The following is a 13,782-nucleotide window of genomic DNA, read 5'->3' as shown; positions in this document are numbered from 1 at the left end:
TATTGAAAAGAAAACATGTTCGTGCCGTATGCTATGAAATATTCCCAGGCGTGATCAGACCTGGAACATTATGCAGGTGAACCCAACAATCCGTTAATGTCAAAACGAATACATCTTCAAATATTCAACCCTGTTTTCCAAATTAGATTCATACTGTCACACTATTTACCAGATGATATCTAAGTAGTACAACCTTGAAAAATCCATTGACCTTTCTGAATTTTACTTTTCTTCTTGGAAATTAATGAACTGCATTAAATGAAGTCTAAATTTTTCCTGCTTTCTATCACATAATAATAGGAATTATTATTTTAGCTGATGTGAGAATAACGTATGAATGAGTAGTTCTTATAATGAAATTTACAAATTGTAATCAAAACTTTGCCCAGGGAAAAGAAAAAACTGATAGGGAAAAGAGAAAAAAAATATTAGAGGAAATCAAAGCATAGAACTTCAAACGTAGAATTATTTACATATAAAACTAAATAACTGTTAGCGTCATAACTGATGCTTACTAGCAATGTTGTTCCATAACTTACTCATTCGTTTGTAAGCGTAACGGGCACCTCTATTGGGCTGTGACATGTGCAGACATTCTGTCCCTTTGTGTGGCCAGTTGTTTGAGTGGAGAATGCAGGAGGGGTGAACTGTTGAGTGGTAAAGTGGAGTGATGAGCAGTTCACCTGGAACAAGCCAGGGACAGGAATCCCCAAACAAGGTGAGGTGGGAAGGAACACACAGAGTTTCACAGCAGGCGGTATCGCTCCAACGCGACAAGACCTTTGCAATAAACTAAAACCCTAAAACCAGTCCGTGAGGACAGGTGGCCAATGCGCTTTGATGAAAAGGTGCAACCGTGTTTTTCCGAGTGTTGTTTAGGGTGTTTTCCTTCCCTACCGTCTCCAGCCGGACAACGCAAGAGGAACAGGGATCTACGGATTTTATCAAACTATGGCTCCGTGCAGACTCTATTCCAACTCTTTCTTACTTGAAACGTACAGCAACTGTGAATTTCTGGCACAAGCAGATATAAATAAAGCACTTCTTTTCCTGCGGCTTTTGTAAAGTAAGTGTCTGAATAAATTTGCTACTTAACGAATAGAGGAAGTTGGTACTTTCGGAAATAATCCACAAGGGGCTTACAGTAATGCACGTTGGATGTAAGCAGGGCTCTCAGCTATCAATCTATAGAAATTCTCATCCAAGGAAGAAACAAGCATTTGCCAAGTGCCTTTTATGTACCAAGTTTAGAGCTGTCACCTTTCATGGCCTAACGGTTTAGAAATAGAAGTTTACAAGCCTCACTTTATAGATGAGGCAAGAGGCCAGGAAATTAAGCAAATTAGTCATTTTAATCTCCTGTCTGTCTTTCCTATGTGTGATGGGTATGTTCGCACAAGGGGACTAGCACATGATTAGAGCGTGTGTGTGTGTGTGCATGTGTGTGTGTGCATGTGTGTGTGTGTGTTATATCTAATCATTTTGCATCCACTACCATGATATCTTGACCATATTCCTTTTTTGGTCATAAAAAAAGGGCACCGAATCTCAAACAACTAATCTCTGTGTGTGTGTGCGTGTGTGTATGTGCATACACTACAAAATATACTCCTTTACTTATCACACTATTTTTTGAAAATAACACAACGTATGAATCGCATAGTAGGACACATACAATAACATGTGGCGAATCTTTCTTCTTTCTTCAAATATCACTAAAAAGATACTTTTGAAAGAAACCATTTCCAAGAAATGCTCTAAAGGTAAATGGAAAACCTCCGTACACTTGAGAATTCCATTTAGTTTGTAATTCTCTCTAAAATCATTTTTAAAGTGGTGACTCGAAGACCAAGGCACAACGCAGGTGCGCATTCCGGGCGACAGTGCCACGACTGTTAGACAGAGAAGCGGCTCCGCGTTCCCTGTGGGGAACCGACCACCACAGCAGGAACTGCGGCGGGACTCGAGCTCATCAGAGCCCTGATTCACAAGGCTGAGCACACAAGGCGGAACTGCAACTCCGGGAATGCTTTTCAGAAAAGCTTAGACTTAAGCCCTTCTCTGTGCGATTCAGGAAGACCCTCTGCAGTGCACGCTGTTCACAGTCGTGCAGGTTGTTCACTGTCGCGCACGCTGTCCCAGGCACCACCGCAGGACAAGTCAGCCTGGAGTGCGGGCGGCTGTGACCTGGGGCGGATTGCCAGGGGCCTCTCTGGGCGTGAAGAGGGGTCATTAATAATTTTGTGAAGCAAGGGAGGTTTACACTGTGAACCGTTTATGACGAAAGACACAGGAGAGAAAAGCAATGCTGTTATTTTCGAATGGCATAAAGAATTTGACATAAGTCATTCCTGGGTCATGGGCAACCCATGTTTTAAGACCGGGCTGGATGAGCGAGTGTAACTTTTCCAGCACCTGCATCTTGGCTTCTAGAGACATTTCCTCATCCGGTGCCAGACACGGTCGACTCTGTGACAGGGCTGGCAACGCCTGTCCTTTGCAGCCTTGCATCCCGTCTGTGTGCCCCCACCTTCCCTGTGGAGCTCATCTGTCCCTTTGTCCTTCCACGGCCTCTGCAGCCCTCTGGCCCCTCCCCCGCACCTGCCTGCAGGTTCTCTCTCCCTGGAGCCCACGAGGGGCACCTGCCCTCCAGCGCCCCTTGAGGGCTTGACTAAAAGTGCAGAATTCAGGCCTTCAGCACCGGCTCACTGAGTTGCAGTATCTGGAATCTGGGCTTCCGACTCCACAATTGACTAAGATCCCCAGGGGTGTATTAGTGCACGGTCGTGTTTGAGAAACACTGCTCCTTCAGCACGCCTCCCAAACTGGGATGGCCTCTGAGTCGGTTACGGGGCTCTCTGAAGGGACTCAGGTCTCTGTATCACCCACAGAAATAGCAACCAGGACATCTGTGCTGGCACTCCAGCCCCCGCCTTGTTTTAAAGCCCCGCAGGTACCTGCCGTGCACAGCACCGGCTGCTGAGCTCTGCCTTAAAAATCCCAGGTCATTCCTGACTTACGTACTTTATTTTTTTTTTTAAAAGCCATATCCAGGGTCTCATTTGTCTCTTGCATTTCCTTATTCCCTTCAAATACATAACGATCAATCAGTCAATAAGAGGTGACCGCAAGGCAAGGTTCAATGTGGCATCCTTATATTTTTTTCAACGTAGTTTCAATGCTTTAACCCAGAGGAAGACCCCCAAAAAGCACGGAGGCCTCTGGAGGGATCACGAGATGTTCACAGTGTGAAAGTCTGGATGTATATTTAGACCTGCCCCTTCTGAGTCAGAGCACTGGGACGCCGGCTATGGGAGGCTCCTGCCCACCTGTCTTCACCCGCCAGGTGAGGCCTCCGGCTTCGTCTGCAGCTGCGGAGCTGCCTCCCAACTGGCCAGCAGAGAAGGAAGGGGAAGGAATTCTAGAACCCTAAGCGATGAGAAATTTATGACACACACAACACTCCAGGTTACAGACACGTGCCTTACAAAAGCTGCGCTCTGCTTCTGAGCATAGGATAGATACAAAGAACACCAAATACAATCTAGCAATTCTTTGACGATTATAAAGATTATTGTTAGTATTATCTGCATAATAGATTATCATATTATTCTATAATATATACTCAATGTTATACTATATTATTATTATATTAGTGTGTATGCAAGCTAAATAGGAATTTGTGAACAGGCTTTTGATCGTTCTTTGATTTTCCAGAAAGAAGAATAAGAGCAATCAGTTCATTCAAATGAGTTAGATTAATATGTGAAATTCACTTCTACTGGCTGCATGTGGCCCATAGAAGACAACAAAGGTGCTAAAATATGCAAAGTTATCTGTGGGTACAGAGAGGGAGAGAAGAAAAGAAAGAAAAACTCTGCTCTAATTGTTACCAACATCGAAAACATTTATTCTCTTAAGTGGCAGACATCTAAGGGCCAAGTGATTCTGGTCTATAAACAGTGGGGTGTAGAGAAAATACAACCCCTGGCTGTTCAGCACTTGGGAGTTTTACAAACTCAAATCATCGCAATGCGCGTATATCGTGACTCCAAAGAGAAGTAATAATTTAAGTGGACATTATAAAGGAATAAAATATGAAATGTTCTGGTTCTTAAATTCTATTTTATGTTTAAAAATGCTATATTGGAATGGATGTCATATATATATATATTACACATATATGTATAAAGCATGACTAATAATTTTAATTAAATTTGAAATTAATCTTCAAGTTATTAATACATTTTCTCACTATCAGAAAATGAGTATAATATTTTAATCAAAAAGTGCACGTAACCTCACAGGTGTATATGCATGTGTAGGTTTGTATGCAGTTACATGGGCACATGAAACAGAGAAATGTGCCCAACAGGTGACTGATTTGTGTGTGGGCAAAGGGCTCACGCACAGGTTGGCAGGAGCAGCAGGGGGAGACAACGGGGAAAAAGGCAAGAAAAAGGAAATAGGAGACTTAAGATTCAACACACTAAGTGTGGTCCCATCCATGCATTTGTAGAATCATGTGTGGGGGGGAATATGTAGAAATACATTTTAAGAACCATTAAAATTAATTTTATTTTGGGATAAGGTTCTGAAAGAGAACCACAAAAATCCTGCAAAACGAAGGTTTGACTCCTTCAGAGGTGACGGTAACTTCTGTTCACTCCCCCGGCTCACTCTCCTCTCTGAGGGAGCGTTTTCAAGCGGACAGAGGAGCAGTATCTGCTCTGGTTTTATCTGGCCAGCGGTAAACATGCATTCCCAGGGGAACCCCCTCAGCTCTGTTCCAGAAGTATATTTGCATAAATACTACTATAAAATAATATAATGGCTTGATCTCAGCTTCAGAAGCTATAATTTTGAGTCGAGGAGACAAAAATGGAAAGGAATACTTAACATTTGGACTGTCTCGCAGAATATATTCCATGATAATATTTTAATAGTTGTTTTAAAATATTGTTAACAATTGGTAAACTAGTGTTAGTAATTATTTGGCATTTGGTCAGGTTTAGTGGGTTTTAATTCCGTCTTCTCTCTTGATGTTCTCTACCCAGTAAAACCTGTCCCCGTGCACTGACAGATTAAATGCCACCAATTGCTGTAACCCTGCTTTTCTAGCAATGAATCTTTTTCTGCATTGCTCAGACTGTGCAGTTTTAGTGGCATGTCTGGACCACCTTTGTCCAATATGTATATTTTCTAGTAATAGAAATATGCAATAGACGAACCCCTTTCATTGCTTTAATTACTTCATTATTTTACTTTATCATAGGCAATGGGTATGTATTTTTGAGAGTTTACAGGAAAAATCCCCAAGATGTTCCCTTATGAGCAAGTTCTCACAGGTGTGTAGTGTGGTTTTGTCAGAGTCAGATGGGATCATCAAACCAGCTCAGGGAACTGCGTGCTGGAATGTAAGAGCAGACAGACAGCCTACAGAACGGGAGAAAATATTCACAAACTGCACATCTGATAAAGGGCTGATATCCAGAATCTACAAATAACAACCAAATCAGCACGAAAAAGACAAACAACCCCGTCAAAAGTGGGAAAAATGCATGAACAGAAGCTTTTCAAAAGAAGATAGAGAAATGTGAACATATGAAAAAATGTTCAACATCACTAATCATCAGGGAAATGCAAATTAAAACCACAATGAGATACCACCTTACCCCATTTTGAATGGCTTATTATTAAAAAGTCCAAAAATAACAGATGCCGGTGTGGAAGCAGAGAGAGAGAGGAAAGCTTACACACTGCTGGTGAGACTGCAGATTAGCACAACCTCTATGGAAAACAGTATGGAGATTCCTCAAAGAACTCAAAGCAGACCTACCATTCAATCCAGCAATCCCACCTACTGGGTATCTACCCAAATGAAAAGAAGTCATTTTATCAAAACAACATCTGCACTCGAACGTTTATTGCAACATAATTCACAACTGCAAAAATGTGGAATCAACCCAAGTGCCCATCAATTCATGAGCAGATTAACACAATGTGGTGTATGTATGCCATGGAGTACCACTCAGTGAAAAAAAGGATAAATTATGCCTTGTGCAACAACTTGGATGGAACTGGAGACCATCCTCCTAAGCGAATTATCTAAGGAGTGGAAAACAAACACCACATGTCCTCGCTATTAAATTAGATCTAACCGATGAGCCCACATGTGCACAGAGGGGGGTAAAACTCAGTGGAAATCAGGCAGGGGCAGGGGCGGGGGGAGAGGGGAGGGCAGAAAACCTCCCTAATGGGTATGATGAGCACTATTAGGGTGACAGACACGCTTACAGCTGTGACTCGAGCCTTAAAAGAGCGATCCATGGAATCAAAAACACTTGTTCCCCCTTACTATTTTGAAATAAAAGAAAAACAGTGACACAGATCTTAAATTCTCTGTGTGTGCGGCGGTGGCCTGGGTGGCAGATGCATCGGCCAACTTACTCTCGTAGTGGATGAGGAAGCCCACGCTGGAGCGGCTGTTGTCCGTGGTGAAGAGCAGGTACATGAAGTTCCCGGTGCTGATCAGGAACTGGGGGGCCTGTGTGCCGTGGTACTCCCCGATCAGCGGGGACGAGCCGGCTGGCCCGTCCCGGACCTCCAGAGTGTCGTAGTTGACTTCCGTCTGGAATCTGCAAACACGCGTGTCAGGTCAGAAAAGATACCCAGAGCCTCGTCAGCTCGCAGACCCACTCAGGACATCTTCATTCACTAATTAAAAACCCATTTATATCAATACAAATAAGGTATTTAAAGTTATACATACTTTAAAGTTGGGGGGGATATAATATGTAAGATTAGTATGTTTTTCCTGGAAGAAACGGCATGCCCTATGGCCCTTCCTCTTCCCTAATACCCTGTCTTGTAACACCATAGATACTAAAGGGGCCGTTATTCAGCTTAAAACAAAAATACCGTGAACTAGATTAGTGTTTTTAAACAATAAATAATCCTCAATTAGCAAAAAAATCTACTCGTATACATTTTCAAACTATTTTTCGTCATTCTCTACTTAATATGATTACGGACATCCTAAACGGGGTGTACTGATCGGAAATTGTCTTTTAAAGGAGGAAGTTAATTCAAAATACAGGGCAGTACTTTAAATACCTTTCATGAAAAGAGAAAATCCTGTGCTTTTTTAAAAAATTACGTTAACTCTTTCAGGGCACTAGAATAAATAACACCGAGCATATTGCTACTTCAGGAACCAAACGATACTTTAACGACTTGAAAAAGTTAGAGCAGCTTCCGAAAAGCGCCTAACTTTTCTTATGCTTCCAGAGAATCTGGCCTGAGATTATATTTATATAAAGTTGCAGCCACTTGGGTGCCCTCCGGTGCAATGAAGGCGCCATTCCGGGCGTGAGATAATTTTCTAAATGGGCCCATCTCGCCCTCCAAGAGCTAACCTGGTTTCCAAGTGTCTGACTGTGCTCTCAGGGAGCAGCGGAAGCCTCGTAAGCCTCTGACTCACTCCGCCGCTTGGAGCCCAGGCCATTATCCCCCGCGCTCTGGGCTGGACAGTGCTGACGAAGAGGAAGACGGCTGGGGGAGAGGAAGCTATCTGAATGTCCCGGCACGTAGCAACAAAAAGGGATGCTGAAACCAAACCGCTCCGCTCTGTTCGTCATTGAATCACGTCCACTGCTCTGAGTGCAAATGCACAATTAGATATTCTTGCAACTAGCTAGGTCGGGCCCTGAAACCTGTTCTTCTACAGAGAGGAATTCAAGCAACTTGTACGTCATGTAGCTAGACCAGAATAAGGCTGCAGGCGGGTGTGATTGGGATGGGAGAGTGCCAGCTTTGTGTTCCACTATTCTAGAACTTTCTCTAGACTCTGCCATTTCCCAGTTGTTTGAGTACAAATTCAAGGAATCTGGATTTCAGGAAAGGAATCTCATTTGTTCTATTCACACAGAAATATTCATGTCCCCTTGCTTGAGTGACAGCAAGGACCGGCAAAGGTCACATCCCAACGGGTGGAAGGTTTCCAGGACGGCTTCGGGAACAGAAACACCTGCAGGTTCTTCATTGTTCAGTAATGGTGTTCACCTACGTTGGGACCCTATAATATTCTAAATATTAAAGCCCAGACTGCAATCTAGTCCAGAAGAAGGTCATTGTTAGAGAAAGTCCAGCGTTATTCAGACATTAACCTGGAAACATTAATAAAGATGTTTCCTTAGCTTGATGAGCACATGGTTCATGGCAAAAATGTTTTTAGTTCTTAAACCTAAGTTTGATTTCAACGTTGCGACAAATGGAAAACATTTTATCATGCAGAATTCAAACCAAACGCTTAGTTTTTTAGGTCATCAAATGCATTATCAAACAGCTAAGCCAAAAAGTATCCCTGATGACATCCCTCGCAGCTAATTGAGAGGTAATTAATCTGCTGTACCCCCGCGTTGGCAACTAAGCCACCTTACGCTGCCCCGTGTTTACCAACAGCCATCAGCACAGCGGGGAAGGTGTTTCCCTGCTGCCACGGACGCTCCTGGGGACCAAAGCGACCCAAAGCTGCTTCCACGTGCAAATACCATGAGCATTTGTTCCAGTGAAAGCCCCGAACCCAGGGTCCGACTCCGGCGTCAGACCTGGGCAACGGTCCACCCGGGCAGGCACCTCCCCCAGCAGCCCGCAGACCCGCGACTTAACTTTGGTGTTGGAGGATAACGGGGAAGAAGAACAAAACCTGTCAAGGTTTGACACCTATTTCTGGTTAAGTGAGTTCCTTTGGGGGAGCCCTTAAAGATCTGTCATCTTTTTAAGTTTTAAGGCCCATTTACTAAATACAGGAAGCAGACACAGGTCGTTAGGTCCAAATGAAGAAAGAAAAAAAGGGTTTTGTTTCTTTTTTTTCTTACCTATCAAAAGTTATTTTAATAGAGTGGCCTGGTTTTGCTTCAATTATCCATTCACAGTTTAGAGAATCCTTATAATATCCCGGCCACCCAGGAGGCAAAATGACTCCGCTGGAAGCTGTCAGGTGTCCGCCGCATGGGGCTGAAAGAGATGCACAAGGTCCATTAGGTCGGGTTAAATGCAGAGAGACACGACAAACAGCATCTCGACAAAAGCAAGCGCCTGCCTCTGTACTCGTGGCTCTGACGTTTTCAAGTTTTAAAGCAAAAACTTCCCACATAAACACAAAACCGAAAGATCCCTTTGATTTTTTTTTATTTTGTGTTTTTACATGTCTTGCATTGTGCCTAAATTGTCACACATTACTATTAATTATTTTCTTATCAATCTCAGTTTATAGTTTACAGTGTACATTAGAATTTGTATTACTTTATCCTGGTGAAATAGACATTTTAATCTTTATGTTGTAGATGAACAAGATTAACACTGAAATATGAAACGATGATCTCAAGTTTGATGTTATTAGCTTAGATTTGGTTATGCTGTGGTCGTAAACAGCTCTACAATTTTACTGTCTTTAACAGGAAAGATTTATTTCTCACACACGCTACACATCCAGGCGCTCAGAGACACACGTTCACATTCACACAGCTGATGGCAGAAAAGCAACTACACCAGTGAGGTCTTTAGAATGCAGAATCTCCTTTCATTTTTTGATGATTTAAATTACAGCAGTCAATGTCCTGATACTGTATTTCTAAAATAAACCCTTCCTGATGACATACATACGTTTTTTTTCTATAGCTTTTGATTTAATATAATTTCCTGATTTGGGTTACGTTAATATTAGATTTATGAAATGTTGCAGAGGAAGGAACTTCAGCTTTCCCACTGTGCGCTAGTGTTCACAACACTGAAATTCCCTGTATGTGAAAGGTAGAGAACTCACTCATGCAAGTCTACGGTACTTGTGCCTTTTCAATGTTCAATCCTTAATCTTTTTTCGAATTATTTTCTATGATACTTCATCTTTCTATTTGGGCCACTTTTGGCATTTTATATTTTGCTAGAAAATCACCGATTTCCCACAGGCTTTACAATTTGTTGTCCTGGGGTTGAGGATTCATGTGCAGTTATTTTCCCCCATAATAACTGGTGTTTTTAGCGATGTCACCTAGCTGTGCTGAGGAATGTGACCCAGTTAGAGGCAGAACAATTAGAAATCTTTTGCCCAGAGGCTACATGATTTATACCCAAGATCTACCTGGCATTGAGTAAATTCTGCCAGAATAAATAAGTAGCATACTTTTATAAAAAAAATTCTTTATTGTGAGACTTCCAGTCTCTATGTAACATTATATTATTTTTGTAATAAAGGTCATTTCTCTTTTATGTTCCCAAGTATCTGTGACTTTCTTCTTTCTTAGCTCTTAGTTTCTGTTATCAGAATCATATAGCGGTTGTCTATTTTACTGGTGTTAACAAAGAACTCACTCTTGCTTTCAATTGTTTCCAACGTTTGATTTTTTATTAACATCGTATCCTAATTTATTTTCATTTTTTCTGACTTTTCAATCTTAGTATTAAATTCTTTTATTTTTGATCTTTTTTTGTTCTATACTGGAAGCCTTCAAGATAGGTATTTTCCTAAAAGCACCAGTTTGGCTGTATCACATCATTTTTTAGTGTTTCTTGTGGTTTCCAAAAAGTGTAGGACTTAAGGCTTGAGTTTCTCCTTAATATATAATTATGGTGAACTTTTCGATTTATAGAGATTCGCTTGTGGTTCTATTTTTATTATACACTTACATTTTAATTGGACTATTATAGAATGTGTGGCCTATACTTATTTTAATTTGCTAAGGTTCACTTTATGGTTAATTATGGAATTAATTTTTAACACAAATCTTTGAGAAAAACAATAAAATGAGCATTCTATGAGGAAGGTGAGGTTCTCTCTGCATTCCTCAAATCAGGTTTTGTGGTTTGTATTACCCACTTTTTCATTGCCAGGTGATTTTTTCCCTACTAGATCTGTCTGCTTCTGAAAGTCAGTTTATTTTTCATTTATCCGGCAGGACCTGGCTTCTCCGAGACTCATCCGCACACAGTGATTGGGTTTCTAGGCACAGGTAAACCTTCCAAATCTTTCCCCACAAACGATTCCTTTCTGTTGAGGGTTTTCTTTGTTAACAACCTACAGCTGGGTTTTGCTTTCACTTCTGTTCCTGAGCACGGACGCATCACCTGCTCACGTTCCAGGTGCTACTCCCCCTTGGTGTGACGTTGGGCTCCTCACCCCCCACATCAGTGCCCTGTGCTGAGGGGGACACTCCCCCTGCAGCTTGTGACATCTGCAGCAGCCCAACGTGGCCAAGGGCATGGGGCAGCTAGACTTGCAGCCAGAAGATGAAGAGGCCAAATAAAGTAAACTGCTCACTTTAAACTTCCTCCCGTTATTATTCATGCTTCCAAGTCAACAGCCTGGTGCCCGGCCAGAGCAGTGTTTGCAGACATGACTATGTACCGTTACTGATTAGTGTGAGGCGTCTGAGCTCCCCATGTGTGTCTATTTACTTATTTGTAAAGGATAAAAACCCATCCATTTATTAACATCTTCTAAAATGTGAAACATAAAAACTATACATTTAAGATATGCGATGAAAATAGATAAAAATGAAAAACCTACCATTGTTTTCTCACCCTTCAGTGGATCAATTTTCCACCCACGGGTGCAACTCACAGTCCACAAAATCATTTTAAAAATTTATGAAAGTGAAAACTACAACACCTTTTTGAGCCTCACCAGACAGAAAATGAATAGGACCTAATTAGAAACTTCTCCTCCCTCCGTGGCGAGTAACTGAACAGGTGGGGCGGGGGCAGGGCCGTGGGGAGACGTGACCCCCCTGCCAGGCTGCTGGTTGTCACTTGTCACCGAGGAGTGGAATCCCAATCCCGCCACGTGTGGGTGCAGGCTCTGCTCAGACTACCTAGAGATGCCGGGTTTGGTGATGTTATGCCACGTCCTTCTGGACAGGACAGTGATCCTCAACTGTAGGTTACATTTGACACATATTTTTCTATTTATTTATTAAAAATAAATGTATGTTGACTGAAGACAACTAGCAACACTAGCAACACAAAAATAAACCAAGAGGGGAGAAAATACCCATAACTATGATTAACATTTTTGTGTGCAGTTTTCTTTCCAGTTTAATTATCAGGAGATACGTATATATTTATATGTTTTCAAAAATAGTATATTGCTACACATGTGTTGGTATCATCTGATCTTTCACATAATAAGGATTTATGGGTCTCTGTGCTCCTACGATCTTTGCTAACGGTGCCTGTGATCTTGTGCACAAATACATCATGATTTATCTACCAACTCCTCTGCTGTTTGAAGTTTAGATGTTTGCAACTCTTCATTGTTATCAATAGTCCTGCAAAAATTGATCTTCAACGAACATCTTTACATAGGTGCTTGAATATTTCCTTATGATATTGATCCAGAAATATAACTGATGGCTCAAAAGGCAAAAACATTTCTGACTCTTATTATAAGTTTTCACCGTTATGCTGTGATTTTAAATCCTCAATAGCATGACCACGAAATACCGGTTTTTCCAGAACCTCGTCAATAATGTATCTTATTAACATGTTGAAATCTTTGACAATCATATACACAAATGGTATTTTACTTTTGTTTTTAAATTTGTGTTTCTTTGATATTTACTAGAGGTAAGTTAAAAAAAAAAAAAAAGATTTTCTTAGATCATTGCACCTGAACTACTCTGACAGGAAACGTGAGTATATACTCTAAGTAAGCATTTTCAAAATGAGTAATAATTACAGGCAAAACATTTCTCCTTAATTTTTTTCCCTCTGGTTTCATTAGATTAGTAACCAGAACAGAAATATCAAGAAAAAAATTAGTTAGTATTTACGTCAGCTACAAAAAGAACAAGAAAACAGTTAACTAAACCGCATTGCTAGGGGGTGAATTGTGTGCCCGTCCACCCGACAGTCATACGCTGTGTCCCCATCCTCAGCACCCCGACTGTGACTATCTGAAAGGGTCACTGCAGATGTAGCCAGTTAGGATAAGGTCTCACTGGAACAGAGGGACCCTACACCAACGAGATCGTGTCCTTATAGAAAGGGGGATTTAGGCACAGAGGCAGACACAGAGAATGGCATATGAATAGGAGGCAGAGACTAGGGTGATTCTTCTGCAGACCGCAGATGCCAAAGAGCGCCAGCAACCGCCACAGCTAGAGGACAGGTCTGGGACGTAGCCGCCCTCCGAGCCCTCTGAAGGAGCCCACCCTGCGACACTCGATCTCAGACTCCAGCCTCCAGAGCTGCGACTGTGCGTTTCTGCTGTCTACGGTGTTGTTTACTGTGTGTGGTGCTTTGCTGGGGGGGGGGGGGCACCCAACCTGACCCTGTCAGTGACAGGTGCGTGACGTCAGAGAACACCCAGCGCTGCGGGGACCGTACCTTCGCAGCGGGGCACCGCGGAGCTCCAGACCACGTTCCCATCCTGCAGGATGCAGGTGATGGACTCGGAGCCCTGGGTCTTGACAAAGCCGTCGTCACAGTGGAAAGAGACCGAGCTCCCCAGTAGAAACCTGTCACCAAAACGCCGGCCGTTTATAGGGATGCCGGGATCGTGGCACTCGTTTTGACCAAACGCTGAAAAGAAAAAAAAAAAAAAACAGAATAAAAATACTTGAATATCAATTATATGTATTGAAAAAGAAGAAAACAGAACATACTTACAAAGCAATTATTGTCTCAAAAATTTCAGTTATATCATTTGTAGATAAATACATCAAATAAATAGGATATTGGTATCTACTGAGAAAGAGACAGAGAGAGCACCTGGATAAACAG

The 13,782-nt window shown here is 42.0% G+C and overlaps 1 protein-coding gene across 1 annotated transcript in view; it reads right to left on the bottom strand.

Moving 5' to 3' along the window:
- The window catches only part of CSMD1 (CUB and Sushi multiple domains 1), a 1,229,803-nt gene that overhangs the window by 207,798 nt on the left and 1,008,223 nt on the right, over nt 1-13,782 (bottom strand). Inside the window, exons 15-17 of the mRNA XM_045535313.1 lie at nt 13,387-13,581; nt 8,880-9,018; nt 6,451-6,638 (exon numbers count right to left, since the gene is read on the bottom strand). Of these exons, the coding sequence (XP_045391269.1) occupies nt 6,451-6,638; nt 8,880-9,018; nt 13,387-13,581 (522 nt within the window). The remainder of the gene's footprint in view (nt 1-6,450; nt 6,639-8,879; nt 9,019-13,386; nt 13,582-13,782) is intronic.

The sequence above is a fragment of the Lemur catta genome, chromosome 22 (assembly GCF_020740605.2).
Source record: "Lemur catta isolate mLemCat1 chromosome 22, mLemCat1.pri, whole genome shotgun sequence".
NCBI classification, from domain to species: Eukaryota; Metazoa; Chordata; class Mammalia; order Primates; family Lemuridae; genus Lemur; species Lemur catta.
The sequence above is the reverse complement of the archived record's forward strand: the minus strand, read 5'-3'. Positions and strand labels throughout refer to the sequence as shown.